The sequence below is a fragment of the Ochlerotatus camptorhynchus genome, unplaced genomic scaffold, assembly GCF_037179485.1.
Source record: "Ochlerotatus camptorhynchus isolate MF236.1 unplaced genomic scaffold, CSIRO-AGI_Acam_v1.1 ptg000055l, whole genome shotgun sequence".
Classification (NCBI taxonomy): domain Eukaryota; kingdom Metazoa; phylum Arthropoda; class Insecta; order Diptera; family Culicidae; genus Ochlerotatus; species Ochlerotatus camptorhynchus.
The window spans coordinates 1,370,581-1,397,208 of record NW_027040545.1 but is presented as its reverse complement, the minus strand read 5'-3'; the positions used below and the strand labels follow the sequence as shown (position 1 = coordinate 1,397,208).

Here is a 26,628-nt window from a genome sequence, read left to right as displayed (position 1 = left end):
ATGCCTTCACCTCAATACCCTTAAAGAACCCAATTGGAAATAGTAGATAGAGCTTCTTTCTCTATGATGACCGGTATATGCATTTGGGTTAACATCCGACGCCCCTCTGCACAAAAATACTTTCTAAGCCCCGCCCCTGACAGGATTTCCCACCGTTTTTTTTTTATGAATGGGGCGGGGCAGAAAGTATATTTTGTGCAGAATATGTAAAAATGATGGACCTCGGATGTTTATCTAATTGCATATACCAGGTTTTACAGTCAGTTGGTTATAAATCACCCACAGAATAACATCAACATATTGATATGTGATCGAAGCTCTCTGGGCAGTAGTTGGGTAAAAAATTACCGGAATTAAACTTTTTTTATCACATTGTAGTTTGCTTAAAAATTATTTCCCGGAAAAATATGATCGTTAAAGTCCATGTTTTTTTCAGGGGGTTGTTTTGCATAAATAACTTTTCTGCGTTTCGTATTAGGGACTGTTCATTAACTTAGTAGACAATTTTTTGAGATTCTTGACTCCTCTCTTCCCCCTCGTAGTTAATGAACAGCCCCTTAGTTGAACGGGATCCAATTCACCTTTAACCACAGACTTACTCCTGCTTACTACAGGACCAAGCCGTCCGAAGCGGTAATGAGTAGAAGCGCGAAAGCAGTGCTGTTTTATATCTTTTCAGAAAGATGTGCAACCAAGTGGTACTCGATTATGATGACTGGGTTTGGGAAAAACGCTTTTTTCATGAAAACAGTGATTAATTTATTTGTACATTTTTCAAAAGATTTATTACAGAAAAATTGAAAAAATGTTTATTTCAGCAGGTTCCTGTTGTAATTACCTATCGATTGTTGTATTTGGATTTTAATTTCATCTATAAATGTCAAAGTTACAAGCGTTCAAAACCTAACACTACTTCACCACACATATTTTTTGATTTGTACCCCAGTATAGTCGACAAAGACGTAGTTCTACGTCAAAAACAAAGTGAACCCAAGAGAAAACCCCATAACGAACTTTTTCAAAGGATCAGGTAAGCTATAAGTTATGTTTGTTTCATTTCTGAGTCTCAGTATTATATTTGTGCAGGCATGTTTAATCTAAAACTGCTGGCCAGAATCAATCCGTCAATGATCCGAGTCGATCCACTGCTCCTTCCTCGACTTCAGCCGTTACAATTTTTTCTCTTCCATAAATGAATTTCAATTAGGTTTTATGGAAAATCAATATAAATACTTGCACTAATCATTATGTTGAGCTTCTTGTGATTTGAGGTATCGCACGATGTGTTTCGGCGCATGTCAGAATCTGTCCACTTCCCAGGGGTACCCGATACTTCTGAAAGAGGCCACGAAGTGTTTAGAATCGTATTTATAAGCTTATAGATTGCTCTTTTGATTGTCGATTTCTCCATATTTAGGTGGTGGAAACTTGAATCTCTCACTAAGATGTGCTCGTTCCCCCGCTGCTGGCGTGGACCAGTACTAAGTAACTAACGGATTTCTACACTACTTGTAGGCTAAGTAAAATTTTCCGAGCCTCATAAATCTTTTCGAATGTGACAAAAATCGACGTAAAATTTACTCATTCTCGAAGTATACACTCAAAGAATAAATCACATGTCCAATGGAAAATATTCAACCACAAAATCACATGAACCTTATGTGTCAAATGAAATTTAGGTGATTTATCATATAGAACTCATGTGAAATTCAGATAGAAATAATTGGTTTTGTTAATGGAAAAATATTATGTGCATTCTGAATGGAAACTATATGATAACTTTTTCCGTGTACTAATTTCATATGTACATCGAGATGCTGCTCATATTAGAAAACAAATCCCTGTGAAAAGTCGGAAACTTTTACTCAGTCTATGAGCTAACTAAGTTTTCAAGAATATGAGTGTAATAGTAATGTATCTTTTTATTAATTGCTTTTAACGTATACGGCGTAAATGGATGCATTCCCAACTCCAATTAGGTTCAACTAGTTAAAAGCAAGTCTGTTTTGCTCGAACATGACTTTTACTGACATTTCAAATTTCGCATCTATTTCATGACAACCCCCCGTCACACAAAACTCTGCTAATTATATGTAGCCCAATTACAGACATTTCTGACATTCACAGATATTTTTCGCAGACTTCTGAGTCAAAATGTTGTCTTGGTCTGCATGATCTTTCATGCCAAAGACTTGTGAAAAGTTTCATCCAAATCGGAAAGGATCTAGCTTGCTTCGTAACCCATGAGTCAGCAGACAAAATTTGACAGCTCTATCAGTCGAACTCTAACCGTGATGGCAAAAACAGTGAAGCAACTCCGTTCAGAAGTGTGCGCGTTCAAAGAACGGCAACCCGTCGCGTCGAAAACGGACATCGTGCGGCACTTTGTGGACGCCGGATCCGCCCGTTCCGGCATCTACAACATCTTGGCACCGGACGGCCGACGACCCTGAGCGACAAGAAGCTCCAAAGGATGCTGAAGAAGAAGACCGAGGGAAAAGTGGCTACATCGTTGCGTGCGCTTGGCCGGGAGGTCGGTGCAACCGGCCAAACAGTGAAAAAGTACCTGGCGAACATGAACATACATGTCAAAAAGCGGAAGTCACGTCCACTGGTTTCGGAGCTGCAGGTAAGGACGCAGCGTCAGCGGCTGAATAAGATGGGCAACTCATTTTCCCCAGCGAATCGCGACGTGGCGGTGGTGATGGACGACGAGACCTATCTCACCCTGGATGGCAACGACTGGCAGGGCACTTCGTATTTTACTTCCCCCACGAAGGAAATGAGCTCCGAGGTGAAGTTCATTTCACACACCAAGTTCCCCAAGAAGGTGCTGCTGTGGCTGACAATCAGCGAGAAGGGGATGTCAAAGTCGCTCTTCTTTCGCTCCGGACTGGCCGTGAACGGGGAAACTTATAGTACGAAATGTCTGCCGGAAGTGGCGAAGACGCGGTGTTCTAGCCGGATCTGGCGTCGGTCCACTACTCGAAACGATCGTTGGAGGAGAAGGAGCGGCTAAATATCGATGTAGTACCCAAGTCGGCGAACCCGCCCAACGTCCCCCAGCTGCGTCCCATCAAGAATTTCTGGGCCAACCTGAAGCGTAAGATCTACTCCAACAATTTTGTTGCGAAAACTGAGGTGGAATTGATGAATAAAACGAAGAAAGAACTCAAAAACATGCCTAGACGCATGTTTTCGTACGCCATGGCGAGTGTTCCGGTTAATTGCCGGAAGGCCGCTTGCAAGTAAGCTTAAATAATTACCTTCCTTGGGAAATTTATCAAATGAAATTATCTGTCTTAAGTTTTTTTTATCAACATCCGAAAAAAAAGTCCTTTTTTAATGCAAACGTTACAGGACTCTAGTAATTCCCCTATAAACTTCAAAGGGCCAGTGCAGTATGAGTTCCTAAGTGTTGGTATAGATACGTGGATGACATTTTTTGCATTCTCAAAAGGGAAGATTTATCAAAAACTTTGGAGGCCATAAGCAACGTTAACAAGGACATCAAATTTACTCATGAAGATGAGAGACACGGCAAACTCCCCGTCTTAGATTTGCTCATCATCAGGGAAACGTCTTCGTTCAATTTCGAAATCTATAGGATGATAGGATGTTGTATTCTCGTTCCGGTCTATCTATTGCGCTAGAATTTGTCAAGACTTCACTGGATATGGAGTATCATTGTCAAATTCATGCATTGGTTCGCATAGGTAACTCTCAACTAATAACTGTGGAAGTTCTTTAAAGAACACAATGTTAAGAACCGACAAAACGCGTGCCTGAGAAGCATAATAAGAAAAAATCTACTCATTTATGAAAGATAAGAAGTTCTCCTAATGATCACCACAAATTTGTTTTCGACAGTTTACTTGGGGATGAATTATGGTTTGATTGTTTTAACGATTACAATCATAAAGCAGTTTAACCTTCAAACGGGTTTTTTATGATTGTTTTGATATATTCAAGCATCAACCGCTACGAAAACATTTCTCCAATTACCCGCGGTTGCCGTGATTGCCGTTGAAATTTTACCCCGTTTACAGTGGCACGTTCTCGCACTGCTTTCAACCGGAAACCGGTTCTATAAATCAAGACGATTAATTGAAATGTCTTGGATTAAATCAATCGCTGAGTGAGCTGCGATCCAAACAAACCATCATTACTTCCAACCAAATCGCAGTAGGCGCACGGTCGAGATACGAAACCGATTTACATAAAACATACAGCCTACTAATCAGCACTCGCACTTTTTTGTTTATTTGTGCCGATATCCCTACAACACGTTCCACAACTAAAGATAACGCTACGATCTACGATGGCGACAACGCCGACGACGACGACGACGAGTGCATGGTGGTGGTTGAGCAAGCCGGTAATATTTGTTTACCTTCTTGTGTTATTTTTTTTTCTCTTTTTGAATTTGCTGTTTGACTGTTACTGTGTTTTTTCTCTGTTTCATTTCTCATGGTGCCTACCCCACCCCCCGCAGCCAAGCTGGGAGGAAGCTGCACGTATGGATATGAGGACCGAACACAGAATTTACGAGAGTAAATATTTGTAAACTTACCTTGAAATTGCTTAAATAGCGCGCGCGGGAGAGAATTGGATTTTCTGCCTGCCTCCGTTGAATATGGTTTGGGGTTATTTTCCTCCTGTTTTGCTCGAAGCAGAGTGACGATGAACTTTTCCAATCCCCCGCTCGACGTAGCAACGGTAGCAGTAGGCGGTGGGTGGTGTTTTAATTCCAACCCTCCAATAATAACAATAATGAATCACTTTTCAATTAAGTTCTTTTCTTACTCTCCTGCTCGCTCTCACTTGCTGAGGACTGCGGCCGATGAATTTTCACTTCCACTTACACATACACACACACGTAGGCTGCATGTACCTACGACTGTCGGATACGGTGGAAAAACGAACACCCAGAAAAACGCCTCTTAACTTGGAGTTTTCCTTCCTATTACACAGTTTTCTTCTCAGATTTTCCCGCACGCACTTTGTAGCAACGGCATATCACACAGACACAGAAACAGAGGAGGCACACACAGGACTGCAAGATCCAAGCAAACTTGAAGCAGCGCCTCTTCTTGCTGCTGTTGATTCTTCCCAGACGGGCGAAGGAAAACTCACACTTCCCAAAAAATTTTCGCGATTTGGAAAATACACCACCTTTCCTTTAGCTCCGTTGTCAGGCTTGCAAATTTTCTTGGCCCACTATATTATTCACTGGTTGAGTTGCTGTTTTTGTTTTAGAACTTTTAACACCTTAGGAACCCTTGAATATGATAGTTTGCTTCCAGTTTTACATTCCGAACGCAGTAACCTTCGACTGTGGCAGTAAGCTGGACGCCACCGAACTTGCCTCACCTAACTGCACAGACATTTTCGCGATGAATCCCTGGGAAATTAATCTTCGATATGGTGCAATCTCTGTAGGCAACCTCTGGCTCGCTGAAATATGCACTGATCACTTCCGAGGTTCTGGATTAGTAACCACTTTCGTTGGCTTTTTCTTCCTTCCCTGGGTTCTTTTACCACCACCGCCAGCAGAAGTAGGTACTGTCTAAAGTACACCAGTAGCAGGCCCAGGCTGATTCGATTCTGACACCGAGAGACGGGACCACTACGGATACAACTCGCACCGTGGGGTATAACTTTCAGGGCTCAAGTACTACTAGAGATAGAGACACACTAAACACTCTCCAATGACGACGACGGCGACGGTGATCAAGACTACAAACACGAACACGACTCGTTGTTGGTTCGAAAACATCTGTCAAAGTTTTCGAGTATCGCTACATGGCCTGGTGTCTGGTCATTGCCGAGAGAACGCTGAGCGAGATTACGGTCCGCGAGAACCGCGAGAGCGCGCTTGATTCGGGGCTGTGTTATAAAGTTCTATAGCTGCACGTTGTGTGTATGGAGGTGACAGACTGTGGCGATATCAGTTTCAAGCATCGTCCGGCTTGTTTGGTTCACGACGACGTCCACAACGACGTCGATGGCGATGATGGTCGGTTGAAGAGAGAATGTAAGTAGAGCGATCAACAGCTCCGTGCGAGTATGCGAATGTTTGTTGGGCTATTAAAAACAGCTAAGGGAGTAACTCATCCATCAGGTTGAATTTCTACGTGACAGGTTCTGGAATCACGACTTCTTCTGGAACTAATTTTAACGTGTTTAGAATAGTCCTGTACAATACTGATTAAAATACGTCCTAGAAGTCACTCAAACTATATCCCTTAAAAATCATGTAAACTTCCCCTGGACGTTCTTCGAGCTTTTAATAGAAGCTATGCGATCTTCTCTTGTTTGTTGAACATCACCGAAAAGTTCTGCGAACTCATCTTAAAGGCCCAAACGCAATATGTCACAAATGACATCAAGGTGCCTAACCGAAGTCTACCCTAATAAACGCGTACCATATACTGACGATATCTTAGATGGTGCGACCATACCACATAAAATTGGGATGATATCCCGAATTGGTGGTTAGGCGCATCTTATGGTTATTGTTTATGCGGGATAGTTGGTTCTAACCAGGCATGGCAAATCATTTACATTCATTTCGTGCATTCATTTACATTCATTTGCCTCTAACTTTTTCCATCAACAGAATTCCGTTAAATGATGTATAAAACTTTTGTAGATTTTGATATTAACTGTCGATATATCAAATCTGTACCTCTTATGCATGACGAACTAGAGCGGGCAGAACTTGTTACTATTTTTTAGTGAATGTAATTTACATTCACTGAAAAACATAGGTATGTTCTGTTTGCCCCGGTTCATCATGCATAAGATATACAGATTTGAGTTATTCAAAAAGATTGTAGCTAATATCAAAACCTACAAAAGCTTCATACATCATTTCATGGAATTCTGTTGATGAAAAAAGTTAGAGGCCAATGAATGTAAATTAATTGCCATGCCTGATTCTAACTAGTTTTCAATCCGACAAGTAGGCTTACTCAGATCGGGCTTCTCCGCTTCCGCTGTCATTGCGCTTGGGCCTTAAGTTCCTTCAAACTTCCTCTGAATTTTTTTTCAAGATGACAGGTTTGAAAATTAAATCACTATCTATCTTGCACTATCTTGCAAAATCTTCAAGGCTGATTGAATTTGATGGGACTTTCTAATGAACTAATTCCAAGAGAGTTCTGGGAAGAACTGAAACGAAAACCTCAAGGAAAATCTGCTTTCGAGGTAATTCTGAGGAACTCTAGATTCCATGTAAATACTATCGGAGAATACCAAGGCAGATCTGAATAGAATTCCAGGGAAAACCTGAATAGGATTCAAATGAAATTTTTATGAAAATTCATAAAAAAATTTTAAGTTAATTCCTAAGAAATTCTGAGCAAATTTAGAAGATGATTTTGATGATTATTTCATGATAATTGTGAGGAGAACTGCAAGGCAATTCAAAGGAGAAATCCAAGGAAATTCTGAGGATAGTTCCAATAAGTTTCTGGGAGAAATAGAATCCGGAGCATAATTCCATGGGAGCTTTCGGAGAATACATAGAGAGGAGAATTAGAATTAATTATAAGAATACTGGAGAACTTCAAAGGCATTCGGAGAAAAGTTCTGACTTGAATGCTAAACAAATTTTAAGGAGAATTCAAAGAAATTTGTGAGGAGAACTGCAAATGAATTCTTAGGAGAATTTTAATAGTTGTGAGTAGAATTCCAAGGGATGGAGCATAATTCAAAGGGAGTTCTGAAATAAGTTCAATCAAAATAATTCCAAACAATGTCATTGAATTATTCGAAAAGGATTCTGAGGAAAATTTGAAGAGGCTTTCGAGGAATATTCCAATGATATTCCGATGATAATTTTTAGAGAGTAATACGAAATTCTGAGAACCATTTCATAGAAGCTATGGAAATTCTGAGCAGAATTAAAAATGAATTCCTACGGTAATTCCATGTGAATTTCGGGAGAATACTCAGGCGAACTCCATGTGTATTTTCAGTAGAATTCCTAGGTATTAAACATTTGAAGAGCATTGAAGAGTAAATTTAAATCGTGTTCTGTTGAAGATTTTCAAGAGTATTATGGGAATACCAGAAAAAGGTCTGACATGAACTCTGAGGATATCCTGAGATGATCCTAAAAAAATCCTGGACACAGAAATTAATTCAAGATCCGACATTTGGACAAAAAAATAAAATTCTGTGGCTTCGGAGTCCAGTTTGCTGCATTTTATAATATGTTTTAAAGTTTCAAAAACTGACTTAATAATAAGTTTTCATATGTTAAATTTAACATTTGATTTTTTTTGATAATGGTTCTTGAAATTCTCAGTTTAGGACATTTGAATTAATTCCCCTAAAAGTCCTTTGATTTTCCCTTTAATTCATATAAAATATGAGCAGGAGCCTCCATTTAGCTCACAGCTATAAAGCAAGTGTCAGCATGCTGTAGGTGGCTGGGTTCTATTCCCGGTCCGGTCTAGATTTGTTCAAGGATTGGAAAATTTCCACTACAATGATTGCATGTGCTTTTGTAGATAGGTATGTTTGTAAAGAAAACAACTGAGACAGCCTACATTCTAGAAGAACAATCTAATAGGGCTTCCCTTAGCTCAGTCGGTGAAGGTGCAGCTACAAAGCAACACCATGCTGGAGGAGGCTGGGTTCGATTCCCAGTCTGGTCTAGGAATTTTTCGGGTTGTAAAAATGCTCGTCTTCCCTGAGCATATTGCACTTGCAACATAATTATACTAATACAAAAATGGTACAGGCATCGAAAGCTTTAAATTAATAACTGTGGAAGTCCATCAAGAACACTGAGTTGCGAGCATGGAATAAGCTAAAATGCAATGAGCAATAAGCTTGAAATGCGAAGAAAAAGAAAGAAAGATGTATCTGGATTGATCGATTCTCTTCAATGACTTTCTCTTTCGTTAATAGCTAAGCTGCAAAAACATTCCCTCTAAACATTTAGGATGCTTGATAATACCTTATTTTATCAAACTATGAGGAAAAATAGCTCAAAATGTGTGTCATGTAATCAGTAATGTCAATCTAAAGAGATAGTCGAGGATGCAGATGGGACCTTTTAAAATTCATCTATAATTTTTATTATTCCTGGAATTGACGCTCTTAAGTGGACCCTACACGATTACTTTTATTGACAATAATCATATTGTCAATACATTCTATATTGACGTCAATATATCGAGATTGACAATATTTCTGAATTCACATCAATATTATTGTCAATAATTCCCCTTCGCGTCAATATATTGATGCGTGTGGGGTTTGCTTTACTCGAGTTTTCCCCTGCTCTCAACTTATAGCGAATTTGTTTATTATTCAGTTCCAACCTGGATCGGGTATCAAGATCGGCTCTGCTTGTTTTCTGACAAACGTCAGTTTGATCGTTTGTTTTTAAAACCTACCTCAGGTTCAGGTTCGCACTGACAAAAAGTTCGGTTTCACACTGAGTTGGAACTGGTTCCAACCACGATAATTAACAAATTCGCTATTAGTGTGGAGGTCATCAATTCAGAGTTTTCTAGGCTATCGGTCAAGATGCAAACATTGCAGTGGAATTAAATGGAAACAATAATTATTTTTTTGGCTGTTTTGGATTATGCCACTAACAATACCACTTTTAAAACTTTGTACCAAATAAAATAGAATTCATGATTTCAATACTTTCCTAATCAAAGACAGGTAATCCCACCTTCCTGTTGGTGAATGAAATATTTGCAATTCGTGGAATACGACACCGATCAAACCATTTCCCACACGTCCACTACTCTTACAGCAATTTCGAAGAGAGAAACTCTCCCGGTTAGCTGGATCTGGATAGTGCACATTGAATCATGTTGTTTTGAATTATTTCTACGATTGTGTACGTGGTGTAAGGTAGCAGGCGCTGGCTGCTTGCATGGCCTTTTCATATAAAATTGATATCGCGCGAGGCGGCGCTGGCTGCTATGCCTACTCTAGACTGGAAACGGCATGCTTGGATGAAACGCGCATACTGATGAGTGCTCCAAAAAACAAACTCTCTTTGCCTGCTTTCGTCTGTTGGGTTAGTATTAGTTCCATTTATATAGAAAAGACGGTTTTTACTCTGCGGTGGTGGGACGATAGAGTTACTAGTTTTACTATTGATCATATCTATAGCGCGAAATATGCCACAAGATTGATGCTTGAGCTTGAGTATCATCTTTGCTTTTTGCCTAATGAAAGGCAACAATATTATTTTCCGTGAAGATTGAGTAACCAGGAGTAAAAAAAAAGTTAAAGGGTCTGTGCCAAGGGGCACGAACGGAAGCTTGACGTAGGACCGCTAGTGCACGGAACAAATGTGAAGAGCATTTAGTTCTTTTAATTGATCGATCATATATTATCTTAACTCTTTTTGTTTTTTTTGACGTAGGATTACGTCTTTCGGCAACATATTGGGTGGTCAAGTTTTGACCACTTATAGCGTTAGCGTTGTTATGACATTCACGTCTCTTCTGAAATTCTCAGCAAGACTACTTTCAGGAATAATGCTGGGGAGTAAACATTGGTTCCAATCTAAACAAGAGTAACAGAAGCATGTCTGTCGCTATTCCTGGCCCCGCCCTTCTTTACCATAACTAGAGATAGGGAAGGAAATGTTGATGTAGTACTTACTTAACGAGAGGCCACCGACTTAGTGACACCCTCATAAGTGCTACGGAGTATGGGGGTTGGGTAGGGTATTCGGTTAGGATTCACCTCAAGTTGGCGATGCAACCAAAAGCATGTATTTTTTATTTAATCTCTCGATAACCGGCTATCGAAAGAACATATTCATTTTGTTTAGTGATCATGAATTTTAAGAGTTATGACGGAGAGCTTGGGATTAAACCCATGATTTTCTGCTCAGTAAGCAAAAACGATCCCTCCAGGGTCATCGAGCATCTCAGAACAATAACGCTTCGCGACAATGCAGGACTACGTTTTCGCTTGATATGCAAATAGTTTCCAAGGTTGATGTTAAATATACAAATGATGGTGGCGATTTATTGTGCTGTGGAAGAGCTTGGGGTTAAATCCATGATTTTCTGCTCAGTAAGCAAAATCGATCCCTCCAGGGTCATCGAGCATCTCATAATCCACAGCGCTTCGCGTCAAAGTGGATGAACTATCTATTATTGAATAACTATTATTTACGATAATTACATGAAAGAAATAAAATATAAACTACAAACAAAACGTGACTACTAAAATCTCAAAAAGATATTCTCACAAATATATTTCACGCAACCAGGAATCTCAAAACCATTAGACCCTATAATGATACTCTGCACATGTTAGACACAAGAAGAGGCCAAAAAGCAAGCGTCCGACACACAAAAACCGCCAAATCCACTTGCAGTCACAATCAACGATTCAACGAATCGCGAGCGCTCACGAATCATAAAACCGCTGACTGCGACACTCTGAAAGCGAAATTGACAGCCTCTATGCGTCAAACACCCGCCCTCCAATCTCTTCCCACATCCAACAACACAAATCTCCATTACAACATCTAACGAATTCAAAACTCCGAAAATCACTCATCTATAGCAAGTGAGTGGAAGCAACCCTGCATTCTTCATGAAACACTTTTTCTGTCTATCTTTGTATTAGGCCAGGTTTTGACCACTTATAACTCTGTCAATAACGGATGGATTTTAATTCTAAACAAGCCAATCGATTGTAAATTTTTCTACGAAGCCGATAAAGTAAATACTTTATCAATTTTCAATAGGTCACTATTGAAAATTACACAAATGTCAAACTGTGATCAAAATGATCACCAATTGCCTGCAAAAAGTGGTTTCCCTAACACAGTCGCTAAATATTGACACCGCCCAAGTAACATTGCAGGTTTTATCGAGGTTTTATAGCATTCTATAAGTCTAAATCATGGGCTACAGAACCCTCATAAAACCAAAATTGTTATAAATAAAACAGCAAAAAAAGGTTATCTTCCATTTAATTCCACTTAATTAATTTTGGTATCCATGACAGATACGTATTTCGACTACAATGTGCAGTCTTCATCAGTGTCATTCCCACTAAAGAACTTATCAAAATCTAACCCCCTTAAGTACTCATCCCCTAGGTATAAAAGTCAAGATCACAGGTATATAAATGAAACTACAATGTGTTGAATCGGAACCTACCTAACTAATTAAAACCAAAGATTTAAGTAAGCTAAAGGAGAAAAATCTATTCAACTCTCTAATAAGGAAAATCCCAAAGGCTTGGTAGCCATCATAATGAAGTAATGAAATTGGGTTGTTAGCGGAATGACACTGATGAAGACTGCACATTGTAGTCGAAATACGTATCTGTCATGGATACCAAAATTAATTAAGTGGAATTAAATGGAAGATAACCTTTTTTTGCTGTTTTATTAAAGCATTCCGCTAACAACCCAATTTCATTACTTCATTATGATGGCTACCAAGCCTTTGGGATTTTCCTTATTAGAGAGTTGAATAGATTTTTCTCCTTTAGCTTACTTAAATCTTTGGTTTTAATTAGTTAGGTAGGTTCCGATTCAACACATTGTAGTTTCATTTATATACCTGTGATCTTGACTTTTATACCTAGGGGATGAGTACTTAAGGGGGTTAGATTTTGATAAGTTCTTTAGTGGGAATGACACTGATGAAGACTGCACATTGTAGTCGAAATACGTATCTGTCATGGATACCAAAATTAATTAAGTGGAATTAAATGGAAGATAACCTTTTTTTGCTGTTTTATTAAAGCATTCCGCTAACAACCCAATTTCATTACTTCAAAATTGTTACTTGGGCGAGCACGTCAAATGTGGTCGTGTCTTGGATACAACCTCTTACTTTTTTTTTAATTGTAGGCGTACCAAATTCGTTGTAATTTTTTCAAAGAGAAAGTTGATGAAGAGAATCGATCAAAATCACTTGCACCGCTGCTTCCAAGTTTGGTTACAAGATTACAACTCTGGAGAGCATTTTGTGTGGTCGTTGGGGCGGGTGGTTCTGAATATGGACGAACAGGCACAGCTAAATTATATTCCAACTCTTTACTGCAATAAGCTTGTTGGCCCTGAAAAGGGCCGTTTTGTTGCCAAAGTTGGTGATGATTTAACCAGAGCGTAAAATTATTGACTGCCTAGGCTGAGTGTGAAAGCACTGCACTATTCAATCCATTGCGCTGTGCCTAGGCGCCTGCCCACCTGTCATTTCCCATCTCGCGACCGGAAGGTGTATGCTGGTCACAAATGCCGTGCCAAACTCATTTCCTACATAATTAATCAATCTTTGATGTGAATTTCACTAATAAACACGAGGAGCATTTCTTATAGCAAAACTTGCCATAACAAAATGGGCGGTTCATTTTAGTGAACAAACTAACACTTCTTCCGACTGTGTCACCTCTCTTACTCGCCTAGTTCCGGTCGTATGAAACAGGTCAAAAACTGTCGAAATCCGCAGACAAAATTTTTTGTTTTGAATTTCTGTATGGCAAAATAGTGAACTCTTCGTGAACATTAACGGCAAAGAACTCACCAACACTGGGAGACCGTGAGTTCCTGCCCACCTGTCTTAAAAACATCTCGGCTCTGTGCAGACTGTTTGTACCAAACGGTAAAGGACGAGGCAATGAAAAAGCCTACAAAAACATTCAGTCACTCACGAGCAGGCAACGCACACCGTTTGTCTTCGCTCACACAGCATGTAATTGAGTCATTTTTCCATAGAAAATGCACGCTCAGTCATTGAAAACAAATATTGGGTACCAAGACGGTTTTATGACAGGTGGCAAGGAACTCACAGTCTCCCAGTGTTGGTGAGTTCTTTGCCGTTAATGTTCACGAAAAGTTCACTATTTTGCTATACAGAAATTCAAAACAAAATTTTTTATCTGCGGATTTGAACAGTTTTTGACCTGTTTCATACTACCGGAAGGTGTATGCTGGTTACAAATGGCGTGCCAAACTGATTTCCTACTTAATTAATCAATCTTTGATGTGAAATTCGCTAATAAACACGAGGCGCATTTCTTATAGCAAACATGCCATAACAAAATGGGCATGGTTCATTTAAGTAAACAAACTAACACTTTTTCCGACTGTGTCACCTCTCTTACTCGCCTGGATTGGGTACCATCACGGCAGAATAAACGTGTTGACTGAACTACTGACTGAGTGCTCGGCTGTCAGTGACTCGTTTACCTCTGAATCATTCAAAATCTCACGAGGCAGTGAATGATGAGGCAGATGGCAGTTCATATTCATATCAAAATGACTCAATGAACCTGACTGTTTTGCGCACTGGATTTAACCTCCGAAACCGTACAGAGTGCGTCTCTTTCGCTTCAAAACGTAGATGACATCCATGGCCGCTTCCGCTGGGCGTGTTCAGTGTAGGTGAAAGCATCTCACTTTCCAGGCACACCTTCAGCACACCTCGTAGGTCAGACCGGAGATACGTTTGATACCGCCATGGCGAGCCAGACGAAGGATGGCGGTTATCACGAAGAACCTTGCGATGACGCTTAGCGCCTTCTTTACCAAGACCTTTTCCTACTTTGCCACGACCAGTCATTGTTGCTTGTTAGGTAGAAGAGTGGACTACCGAACCTGCCATCACCTTCCTACTGCTGCTATTGCTGCTTCTGCTGCTTGCTCACCACGCCGTCCGAAGCGAACATGAGTTGAGGCTTTTTTGACGTAGGACTACGTCTTTGATTTCTATATGGGGGTACACTTTGTGAAAACCGAAAATGGAACATGTAACAAGTTAAGAAAGATTTTGAACGTTAATAACTCAGCTGCCCCTGGTCCAATTTCAATAATTTTATCACAAATCGATCAGAAATATGGCTACGCATCGATAACAATGCTGATTTTCATCAAGAAACTATTGAAAAACTGGTAAATGTCCAGCATTGTCCAAAAGCGTCGAATTAACTAACAAATCCACCTACATGCATATGCTGCTTCCCCAGCACAGTCGTCAGAGAGTAGTAAGTAGACGAAACAAGTCGAAGTGGCATTCGCCTCCGATCCTCGGGCGCGTGCGAATAGGGAGGATGGAATTGCGTAATATTTTGCACACTCATCGCCATACTCAGAACCACACGCTCCCAACGACCACACCACTATGTGGTGGTGTTCGGTCGTCGAAATTAGTAGCAGCAGTAGCAGTGCTTTCGGCGTGTGGCGTGGAAAATTGTTCTCCAGTAACAACGAAAGGCTGCCTGCAAGCAGCGAGCTGCAGAGCCCACATAAGCAACCATGGAAGGAGCTGCACCGCTATCCTATGGATCGGAATCAGTAGCTCTTCGTGAGTCGCTGCGGGTCGGACATCTATGCCATGCGTGTCACCCTCGCTCCAAACGACATACATCTCGACAGCCTCATCCGTGTTGAACACCCAGCTCAGAATTACTCAACCATCACTACAAAACGGTCCTTTTCAGGGCCACCAAAAATTTGTTAAAGAGTATTATTTGGACATTGGTCAAGGTCATCAGTTCCCGCAAGCAGCTAGCTATCAAGGCGCAACCTGTCTATAGAAGGTGTGGAATTGTAGACCTGAATATATTGGTGCAATTAGTTTTTCCTCGGCTTTCATTCCGCACGATTCGTTTCTTTCGTTTAATCAATCACCCTTGTAGTGACGTCGAAAAGATTGTTTCAACCGGCGCTTACATATGAAATTTAATGTGGATTATAGAATTTTTTTTATGTTACCAAAATTCTAAATCTTGAGATAATTTATTGATTATTGAATTATCACACTCTATACCATGAAAAAGCAGCCTGTGTTTGAGTTTTTGCCTGTTTTCAAGTAAGGAGCTATCATAAGAAACAAATCGCCAGCTGGTATTTCCCGGCGACTTTACAAATAAATAAAATCAAACAAAATCATCATGCAGAACTAGCTAGGATTTGTTTTTCTTCATATTTCACAAAATTGCTTTCGAGTGTTAAGACATCGTCTCCCACAAAGTTTATATTTTTCCCTCTACCAACACATACATCATGGCTAGATAGATCTCCACAGGATCTATAGAATCCACGCAATTTCAAAAAACCAAAATGCAGAGCATTAGGAAAAGAGGTCAGGTTTCGACCAATAGTAGATAGATTTTAATTCTAAACAAGCCAAACGATTGGAAATTTATCTACCAATCTGCTAAAATGAACACTTAGTTAATTTTCAATAGGTTACTATTGAAAAATACCAAATGTCCATCTGTTGCAATGGTGATCAAAATTATCACCGAATGTCTGAAAACAGCGCATTCCCTAACACAGACTTAAAAATCGAATTCGATGCGGTCCCACTGAATGGTGCTCATTCAATCACCGTAAGTGGTGGTGTCCAGTCCAGCGACAGCAGCAGCAGGAGTGCTTTCAACAACAACAACAACAACAAAAGGCTGCCTGCAAGCAGCGAGCTGCAGAGCTCATATGAGCAACCATAGAGAACCATCAACTACAACCATCACTACAAAACGGTCCTTTTCAGGACCACCATAAATTTGTTAAGAGTATTATTTGGACATTTGTCAAGGTCATCAGTTCCCGCAAGCAGCTAGCTATCAAGGCTCAACCTGGTCTCTATAGAAGGTGTGGAATTGTAGGCCCGAATGTATTGGTGAGATTAATCATCGTCCGACCATTTTCCAGAACACGCTGGTAGGAAGTGTTAAAAATCCATATAGAATTTGAGAGAAGTGGGAATAATTCGCTTTGGGTGTATATTCAGTCCCCAGAAAACCAATAAAATCAAATTTGTGAGAAAATTAGCTCTCACGAGTTCAATCTCTCGAAGTCCCGCCTTTTTTACATATTCTGCACACACGATACTTTCCGCCCCATATAATTCGAAAGGAAATCCTGTGAGGGGTGAAAAACACAAAAAATCAAAATACACCTTTAAAAGTCGGGTAGATGAATCGAAAATACTGAAGTTGATAGTCCCTTGGATTCTCTTCATCAACTTTCTCTTTGAAATAAATACTACAAATTTGATACGCTTACAAATAAAAAACGGAAAGAGTTAAGATAATTGATGATTGATCAATTAAAAGAACTAAATGTTCACATTTGTTCCGTCCACTAGCGGTCCTACGTCAAGCTTCCGTTCGTGCCCCTAGGCACAGACCCTTCTACTTTTTTTACTTAAATTGATCTTTATTTCTTTTATTTGTAGTGGGATTACATGTTTGTTGGTACAAGTGATATAGAGGTATCTCTTCATCTTTAGTTGTTTGATTAATATACAATTATTAATTAAATTTTCTAGACCTAACAGACCTGTTTAGGGACTTACCGCCTTAGTGGAATTGATTTGGTTTGAATTTAAAGACATATTACTAAAAAAAACTGCTAATTACAGCCTAAAACTACTATTTACACTTAACCCACTCTCCAGCTTTCCATGCTCGGTAATGGCGGCATGTTTGTGATGTGATGTGAAGTGAATAGAACCCACCATCAGTGCAAGGATTACCTATGACTGCAGATACTTCACTGGTTGTAAAGTTCTGCCTGATGGTTTGTTGCAGCAGGGTCAATCAACTTCATTGAAGACCTTTGGAAGACAAACGACAAGATCAACACGTGACAAGGGACTGGCAAATCCACGAACCCTTGTGCAGTCTACAAATCCTTTGAAATTCTTAGGCTACCCCCCCCCCCCCCAAACCCAGCATATAATAATGTTTGATAAATGAAATGTATTCAAAAAAGGGATATTTAGAGAGAACAATCTTCAACTGGAACGTACTCACCAAATCAATATATCCGGGAGCGCATTCTCGGTGCTTAATTTTATCTAGTCATTTTTAAACAATTCCTCCTCCAGCGAATCCAACCACACAATAACTGGTAATGTCGGCATGTTTGTATGAATAAATGTATTCTTCACTGTGCTATCTGGAGGTTCGGATTTTGACCACTTCCTTTCTCTGAAAGAAGAAAATGAAACAAAATACGTCCTCCAGTTAGTGCCAAAAAGCACAGTGAAGGATACATTTATTCATACAAACAGGTTGCCATTACCGAGCATGGAAAGCTGGATATAGAAATTGCTTATTAAAGCATGTTCTGAAATGTTGCATTTCTGTGCAAATCTAGTCTTTATGTCGGTAATTTTAAAATCTATTCTTGGGATATCCGCTTCCTGGTGAAGCTCTGTTATCCTAGTGTCGAAGGGACGATCGAGGATCATCCTCAGTACTCTGTTTTGTGCCACCTGGACTTTGTTCCTGTGAGTCTGTGCACTTGATTCCCAGACCGAAGCAGCGTAGAAAATTGCAGATGCTATCATGTGTTCACCATAGAGAGACGAGATCTGCGCCAAATGAGCGGATACAGACACCTAACTAAGCTTGAACACTTAACTAACGTCTTTTCTATGTGCAAGCGGAATAGGAGCTTTTCATCAAACAACATCCCGAGATAAATTACGTCTGTAGACCACTCGACCCTTGAGCCGTCCATGACTACTGTGCAGAAGGGGATTGCCTGTGCAGGAACATAATTGCCTGGGTTTTGGCGGCATTGATTTTGATTTTCCACGTTTTCGCGTAGTCAGCAAAGGTGTCAAGGTATCGTTGAGGTTTGTTGGTAATTTCGCGAGGCAATCTGCCTTTGACGGAATTTGCAGTATCATCTGTGAACAGGAAGAACACGAACTCGTTACCGAGATCGGCTTTATCGAAAGTGTATAAGCTGTTAAGCAAGGGGCCCAACAGACTACCTTGTGGGACGCCTGCTGGGATGGAGAACGTGTCGGAAAGACAACCATTTAACGATACCTTGAATGACCTTTGCTGAAGGTAGTTACGGGTGATTTTTGTAAGATGTAAAGGAAAATTGAAGTTGCAAAGCTTGAGTATAAGTCCGTCTTGCCATACATTGTCAATCGCCTTTTCGACATCTAACAAGGCCATGGCTGTGGACTTGGATACAGCCTTGTTACTTCGGATGTTGTTCATCACCCGTACTAGCTGATGAGTGGTGGGATGCCCCTTTCTGAAACCAAACTGTTCCGGTAGGAGAATATTGCTTTCCTCGAACGGTTGAGAATGAGTTTCTCGAACAATTTGCTCAGCGCTGAAAGGAGGCTGATCGATCTGTAGCTAGACGGCAATGTTGGATCTTTACCCGGTTTGTGAAGTGGTATAATTTTCGCCATCTTCCAGATGCTTGGAAAATAGTGCAGTTCCAAGCATCTGTTGAAGATAGTCTAAGTTTAAGTCTCCTTAGAATTAGGTTGAAAATTCCGTCAAAGCCGGGGGTCTTCAAATTATTAGAATATTTCAGAGCTGACCAAATCTGTTCTACCGTGATTTCATCCTCCGGGGGGACGACACAAGGGAAGGCATCTAAATTGTGGGCGCACTGCGTCACCTAATTTTCGAGCGGACTTTGGATATTGGAGCCAAGCAAGTACATTTGCTTTCTCCTTCGTTGTTATGAGCAGAGCGTCATCATTTTCGAGTCTTAGAGGTGGAACAAGTTTGGGATGAGACTTCAGAACCTTGGCTACCTTCCAAAATGGACGTGAACGGTCATCCAGATTTTGGACAACACGTCCAAAACTTTCGTTTCGGAGTGAGCCCATTCTGGAAGCAATCTGCCTGTTCAGATCAGCCGTTTCACGTTTTTTGTCCAGATCGCCAGTTCTCTGAAACTGGCGTCTACGAATATTTCTCATACGAATCATCATTTGGGTGTGGGAATCAATGGTAGTAAACTTACCCCTCACAGGAACTTGACGGACACATGTCTCGTCAGCCATATATATGACCTGATGAAGGACTTTCAGCGCCCGGTCGATGTCATCTACGGTGTCAATCGGCGGATTTTCGTCGATGTTTCTGTCCACCAAACGTCCGAACTGGACCCAGTTTACGTGGTGGTAGTCCTTTCGTTGGCGACTTGGAGCAGCAGCCACTTCGCTGCCGACTTCAGCAACCACCGGTTAATGATCTGAGCTAAGGTCGTTGTGGTGCCACCGGTTTGAATATACCGATGTTCGTCAGAAAGAAGTCCAGCGTGGAAGGGTTTCCCGCCGGAGAGATGAAAGTTGGTTCATTTGGAAACTCCACTGTGTACAGCCCATGCTGCGAGTGATCAAACAGCAAACGACCGTTCGGGTTCCGCTGGTAGTTCCGCCAAGCCTCGTGATGGGCATTCAAATCGTCTCCAATGACGAATCGATTATGACGACTGGGTTAGGGAAGAACGTTTATTTCTTGAAAACAGTGATAGCAAATTATAACTTTTTATTTGTTTCTTGTTAAAGATTCAGTAGGAAGCATTGCGTAGAAATATTTCTGATCGATTGGTGATAAAATTATTGAAATTGGTCCAGGGGCAGCTGAGTTATTAATGTTCAAACAAATTCATAATTTTATTACATGTTCCATATTCGGTTTTCACAAAGTGTACCCCCATATAGAAATCACAGCCGTAGTCCTACGTCAAAAGGCCGTGTCCAATTTTGGGGAAATATACCAAATATACCAGTGAGTAGTAACTGTGATTTGCAATAAAGTTGTACCTAAATTAAGCGCTGTCCAGACTGAGCAGGTTTTTTTTTTTCCTTTATTTGTTTTCCGTCGATCTTGTTTTCCGTGCTGAGCACCAATGCTACCGACGCCAGGGAGGCAGCTCCCACGTCTGGACACTACCTATCGACCCATTGGTCTTTACTATTACCATCACCATTACCATTAAAGTTCTTAAATCATAAATAAAAAGGTTCTAATATGGGTAATTTCTTTTCCGAAAATGTATCGAGAAAACAAAAATTTGGAATGGTGATGGTTCTTGGTAACCCATTATTTGTAAGGTTCACTTTCATAAACCATAATACATAAGGTTAAAACTTTATCACACAAACGTTCATGTAAAGTTCTATAAGTTTAGCAGGGATTATAAACAATTGTTTACCATTCTCGGTAAGGTCAAGTAATGGTTCGCATTTATGTGGGTAGGGCTTGAACCTATCAATTTTGTTAAAAATCACTCGAATTTCCCCTGAATTGATATTATTAGTGATGATTCTCTTAAGCTGCCCCACTTTCCCCTATTTTATATGATCCATAGATCAAAATCAATTCTATTTCATATAACAAAATATATGTTGCTTCTGCTTTTATTCGAATTATAATAGGATTGACCTACATTTCATTTTATATTTTAAAGATTTAATCTTTTCAAATTAACCACTTCATTCGAGCAGTTAAAATGACGTTTACTCCTACCACTCGAACTTTGAAATAAAACATTATTTTGGGATTTTTTTTCTCCTAGAACCACGAGAAAAGTAGCCATCATTTGCGCGTTTCATAAAAAAAAATAGAAATTAGTTGGTCCAGTTTTGTGAAATCGCTGGTAGAAAGTCACGCCAAAACTGCTTGACAAAGTGGTCAATTATGTGTAATTTTTATTTTCATGAAGACACCCCTATCAATCACCCACCAATAGATGTCGCGTCACACTCGTACATGTCACGTCACTTTAGGCATGCTGCGCAACATAATCGCTTGTTTACCAACAAAACCCTCCCCAATATGACGTTTCTTATCAGTTTCGCTTCTCTCGTTCGTTTACCGCATAATCGTATTTGTTTTCTTCGAGTGATGAATCTTCAAATTATCCCCCGGTTATTCTGCCAGCAAGCCAGGAAATACAGCTACAAACCAGTGAAACGAGTGTCCTTACCACCAGCAAGCAAACTGCCACCGAAACCGGACCACCAGTCCGGCAATTTATCACTGATAAATGATCTCAAATCGAGGATTCTCGCCACCGGGCCGATTCCAGTGGCAGCCTACATGAAGCAAGTCCTAACGAATCCAGCCGCCGGGTACTACATGACCACCGGAGATGTTCTGGGAAAGAAAGGAGATTTCATCACCTCACCGGAAATTGGGCAGATTTTCGGCGAAATGATTGCAGTGTGGTGCGTAAACGAGTGGTCCAAGTTTGGTCGCCCGGCACCGTTCCAGCTGATCGAGCTGGGACCGGGGAAAGGAACGATGATGCGTGATATTCTGAGGGTGTTCGATACGTTGAAGGTGAGTCAAGGTCTGGCCGTTCAGATGGTCGAAATGAGTGAGCATTTGAGTGAGGTGCAGGCTAAGTTGCTGTGCAGGAGCAGTACGGAATATACGGATAAACCGTACTATCGAGCGGGTGTAACGGCAAGCGGAACGAAGGTTTATTGGTACCGTCAGTTGACTGATGTACCGGAAGGATTTGCAATTTTCCTGGCCCATGAATTTTTCGATGCTTTACCGATTCACAAGTTTATGAAGCAGGAAAATGTGTGGAAAGAAGTCCTAGTCGACATTGAGCCTAAGAGCGAAGACAAATTCCGATTCATTCTGTCCAAATCGGAAACTCCTATGTTACGATTGTTTTTGAACAATTATCCGGATCTAGTCAAGGACAGAAATCACATCGAAATATCCTTTGAGGTGGAATCCGTGATACGACAGATAGGGGAACGATTCCACGCGAACGGAGGTTTTGCACTGGTAGTGGATTACGGTCACTTGGGAGACAAAGGAGATACGTTTCGAGCGTTCAAAAATCACAAACTGCACGATCCCTTGGTGGAACCGGGGAGTGCCGACTTGACGGCCGATGTAGATTTTAGAATGTTGAATCGATTCTGTGAGGATACGGCGCAAATGGTGACGATCGGTCCGACCAGTCAGCGGACGTTTTTGGAAGCTGCTGGAGCAAACGAGCGGTTGAAGATTTTGATGAGCAGTAGCAGCATTAGCGAAGGGGATAAACAACGATTGCAGGATGGATTCAAGATGCTAACCGATCCGGAGCAGATGGGGGAGAGGTTCAAATTTTTCGGGCTGTACCCGAAAGAGTTGGAAAGTTTTATTAAGGAGAAGTGATGAGGGTGTTGATTGTTAATAGAGGTCTGAAAGTTGTCTAAAACGCGAAGCACTGATTTTTTTTATGAAAGAACTGTCAGTAAATTTAAGGAGCGGTTTGATTTTACAAATCAGTGCCACCATTTCAAAGGGGCGTAATTGCATTTGTAAACAATGACTTTCGGCTTCGATTTGTCGCGAATGAAAGCTCACGCATGAAAATAAATGACACCAGCAGGTAGATGAATGTTTCCTGTCCCAGCTAGCATTGGTAATTTGGAGGGGTGGGCTTTTATTTGCGAGAAATCGACGGCGTAAGCCATTGTTTACAAAAGCAATTACGCCCCTTTGAAATGTTGGCACTGAAATAATCATTATAGGGATGGAAACTTGCGTACCACCCTTAGACAACATCTTTGTCAATCAGTAGGTGACCAAGCGATTGTGTGTGTGTGTGTGTGTGTGTATTCCCTCTAACCCCCACTGGCCGGCAGTGTTATTATGGAAGAACTCTCTCTACAATGTCGCATTTATGGTCATTGTAGGCAGCTTTAGTCCGGGAGTTAGAAGGTGATAGCTTTATTGCAGATCCAGCAACCCATTTCAGAATGTGTGTCACGCCCATTCTGAGGTTACTTTCACTCACAATAAGCCCCGCATGTATGTATTATCTCTATCAATTGGATATTAGTATTACATACACACTTGCAGGTTCGAAAATATTTTTTTCAAACCAGGCATGTAGGGGAAATGTATGGCCTAAATGTCCCTAATTTGGGCCCATACATAAATTCAGCAATCGAATAAAATTTCGATAGCGACCAAAAATATCCATTAGTACCGTCCTAATGACGCGGTTCTCTAGATAAAATTGATAAATAGCAGACTTTTAGTGATGGGCCCAATCTTAGATCCCCAGCCAACATTAGAGCCATTTCCCCTATTTAGTTTAATTTTGATATTTAATTTGTAAAACATAAATGGACAGCTCTCACCAGATTCTGCTCGTCCGCCGCCGTTAATTGCTTCTTTTGGAATCCTTTGGACTTTTTCTCTAACGCTTCGTATTGCATTCCGTGCTTCAACGGCAATTTCCTTCCGTAGATCGTCCTTGGTTGGTTCTAATATGATTCCGCCATTTCCGGGTTTTTCTTGATTTCCGAGGGAGATAAATCCGCACTTATTTCCGTTCCTGGTTCGATGTTGACTCCTTCCTCGCTGGTTGGTGTGGTCGGTTTCATGTCCACCACTGAATTGCCATGGTGAACTGGGAAGAGGCTCACGTCCAGAGTCGCTGGTCCACCGAGCGCTTCGTGTGCGAAAAGAGAATGAAAGAAATACGAAAGGGATCAGTTTCAAGAAGTGACAGTTTCATCAGATTCCCCAACTAATCATACTCAAGTAGTAGAATATACAAGCTATATTGCGACTATATGGTTACTTGGGTATTCATATGGCCGTCAGAATGATTCATCGGTTGCGAAGAGAAGTATTTCTGAAAGTGTTGCGTTACACTCTGAAAAATCGTCACGTCCGATTTACGTGAAAATATAGGTGGTTTTCGTCCACCCTATTTTTCACGTAACTGCTTACGTTATTTTTCACGTACTGCTTACGTGAAATCGAGGTGAAAACTACTGAAAAACTGCTAACTTTTACGTGATATTCCGTTTAGTTTAAAATGCTTTTGACGTAGTTTTTACTTGAATTTTGGATGAGGATAATGGAACTTATATGTAAAAGCAGTCAATATTATGCAATGTCATCGAACAGATATAAATTCCACGTGTTTGATACTTATATCTACACATAAAATTGCAAATTATTGACTACCAAAAATAAATAGTATAGGGTTTTTGATCTACACTATGATGGGCAATACACTCAACAGATGGCTGAGATAAAATTGATAAATAGCAGATTTTTACCGATGGGCCCAATCTTAGATCCATAGGCCAACATTAGAGCCATTTCCGCTACATTACATATTTTAGCTAAAAATGTTGAAACCTTTAAGAAGTTCTGATTGATAGAAATGTGGGGAAGTTAAAAGATCTTTAAGCAAGGCAATCTAATAGATTTCAGGAAAATTTACTTCAGCAGAGATCAAGAGCTTCAGGGCAATTCCTTTATATTCAGGCAAATTTAAACTTAAAGACCTATGAGTATGTTACGTGAACTTCGGGTAAGTTCTGAAAATATTAGAGCAGTTCCATGAATATCAGGAAAACTGTGAGAACTTGACGGATGTTCCTAAAACTTTAGGTTCGTTTCGAGAACTTTATGTCAGTTCAATTTATTTCAGTAAAATAAAGGAAACCATCAAGAAGTTCCGAAAATTTAAGGATAATAAAAAAACTTCAGATAATGAACCTAAAAACATTAAGAAAGCTACGCAGAAGATCCATGTTTAAAGGGAAGTTTAAAAATCATCTGGGCAGTTCCATTAATTTCAGAACAATTCCAGGAACATCATCAGGAAAGTTCCGTAAACTTCAAGCAACAATAGAGATCTTCCGGAGCGTCTGAGGAATGAAAAGAAGTACTGAGAATTTCAGGAAGTTTTATAGGCAAACTGTGGGAACAAAAGGTAAGTTCCGAAAACTTCTTGAAATTTTGGTGAACTTCAGGCAAACTTCAGGATTTTCGAAGTGGTTCCAAAAACTTCAGGAAACTGCAGGAACTATTAAGACAATTTGAGAAATTCAGGGATATCCAGAGAACTTTAAAGAAGTCAAAATAATTTCAGTGATGTGGAGATAACTTGAGGAAAATGGACATTTTAAAGAACTTCCAAGTACCTCAAAGAAGTTAGACTAGAGATGAGCTTTAGGGAATTTCGGAGATATTAACGGCACTTTCAATAACTTCATAACTTCGTGAAATTCAAGAAATTCCAGACTTTCAGAGAAGTTCGAATATTTGTATGGGTAAATTCCGGTCAACTTCATAAACTTCAGAAAAACTTCAAGAATTTTTGACGTAGGACTACGTCTTTGATTTCTATATGGGGGTACACTTTGTGAAAACCGAAAATGGAACATGTAACAAATTAAGAAAGATTTTAAACGTTAATAACTCAGCTGCCCCTGGTCCAATTTCAATAATTTTATCACCAATCGATCAGCTATATGGCTACGCATCGATAACAATGCTTCCGAATGTTGATTTTCAACAAGAAACTATTGAAAAACTGGTAAATGTCCAATATTGTCCAAAAGTGTCGAATTACTAACAAATCCACCAACTACCTACATGCATATGCTGCTTCCCCAGCACAGTCGTCAGAGAGTAGTAAGTAGTCGAAACAATTCGAAGTGGCATTCGCCTCCGATCCTCGGGCGCGTGCGTATAGGGAGCAGTGTTGGCAAAATCAGAAATCAATTGATATTTTTCCGCTCTCATGCGCTCGCAATATCACGCGTGATATTGGAACAAAATATCATGCTTGATATTGATTTTACAAGCTCCTTTGATATTGCGAGAATATTCACAACGTGCAAAAATTAAGCTGAGAGTTGACTCGACATAAAAATGATTCCATTGCACATCGTTTTCTTAGAAAGAGAAAGCTTCGTTTGCTATCTCTTTTTAATCTTCACCGATGGCAGACGCAAAGGGACTGCTGCAAACCGTTATGGAAGTTTCGGCTGCAAAAATCATCAAACTCAATCTCACCACAGTTTGGTGAGATTTGCAGTTGGTGAGTTTTGTTAGCTTGATATT

At 40.3% G+C, this 26,628-nt stretch overlaps 2 protein-coding genes across 5 annotated transcripts in view; one reads left to right on the top strand and one right to left on the bottom strand.

The window, feature by feature from the left end:
- norpA (no receptor potential A) overlaps positions 1-26,628 on the bottom strand; it is a 180,611-nt gene that overhangs the window by 133,373 nt on the left and 20,610 nt on the right. For 2 of the 4 annotated variants that reach the window (XM_065239433.1, XM_065239434.1), the window contains exon 1: positions 4,574-5,771. The gene's annotated coding sequence lies outside the window, so the exon portion shown is untranslated. Of the gene's footprint in view, positions 1-4,573; positions 5,773-26,628 lie in introns of those variants that run through there. The other 2 variants (XR_010520313.1, XM_065239435.1) reach the window with 2 other exon arrangements.
- Positions 21,617-22,930, top strand: LOC135717283 (protein arginine methyltransferase NDUFAF7 homolog, mitochondrial). The gene has a single exon (XM_065239282.1). The coding sequence runs from the start codon at positions 21,646-21,648 to the stop codon at positions 22,921-22,923; it is 1,278 nt and encodes a 425-aa protein (XP_065095354.1). The 5' UTR covers positions 21,617-21,645; the 3' UTR covers positions 22,924-22,930.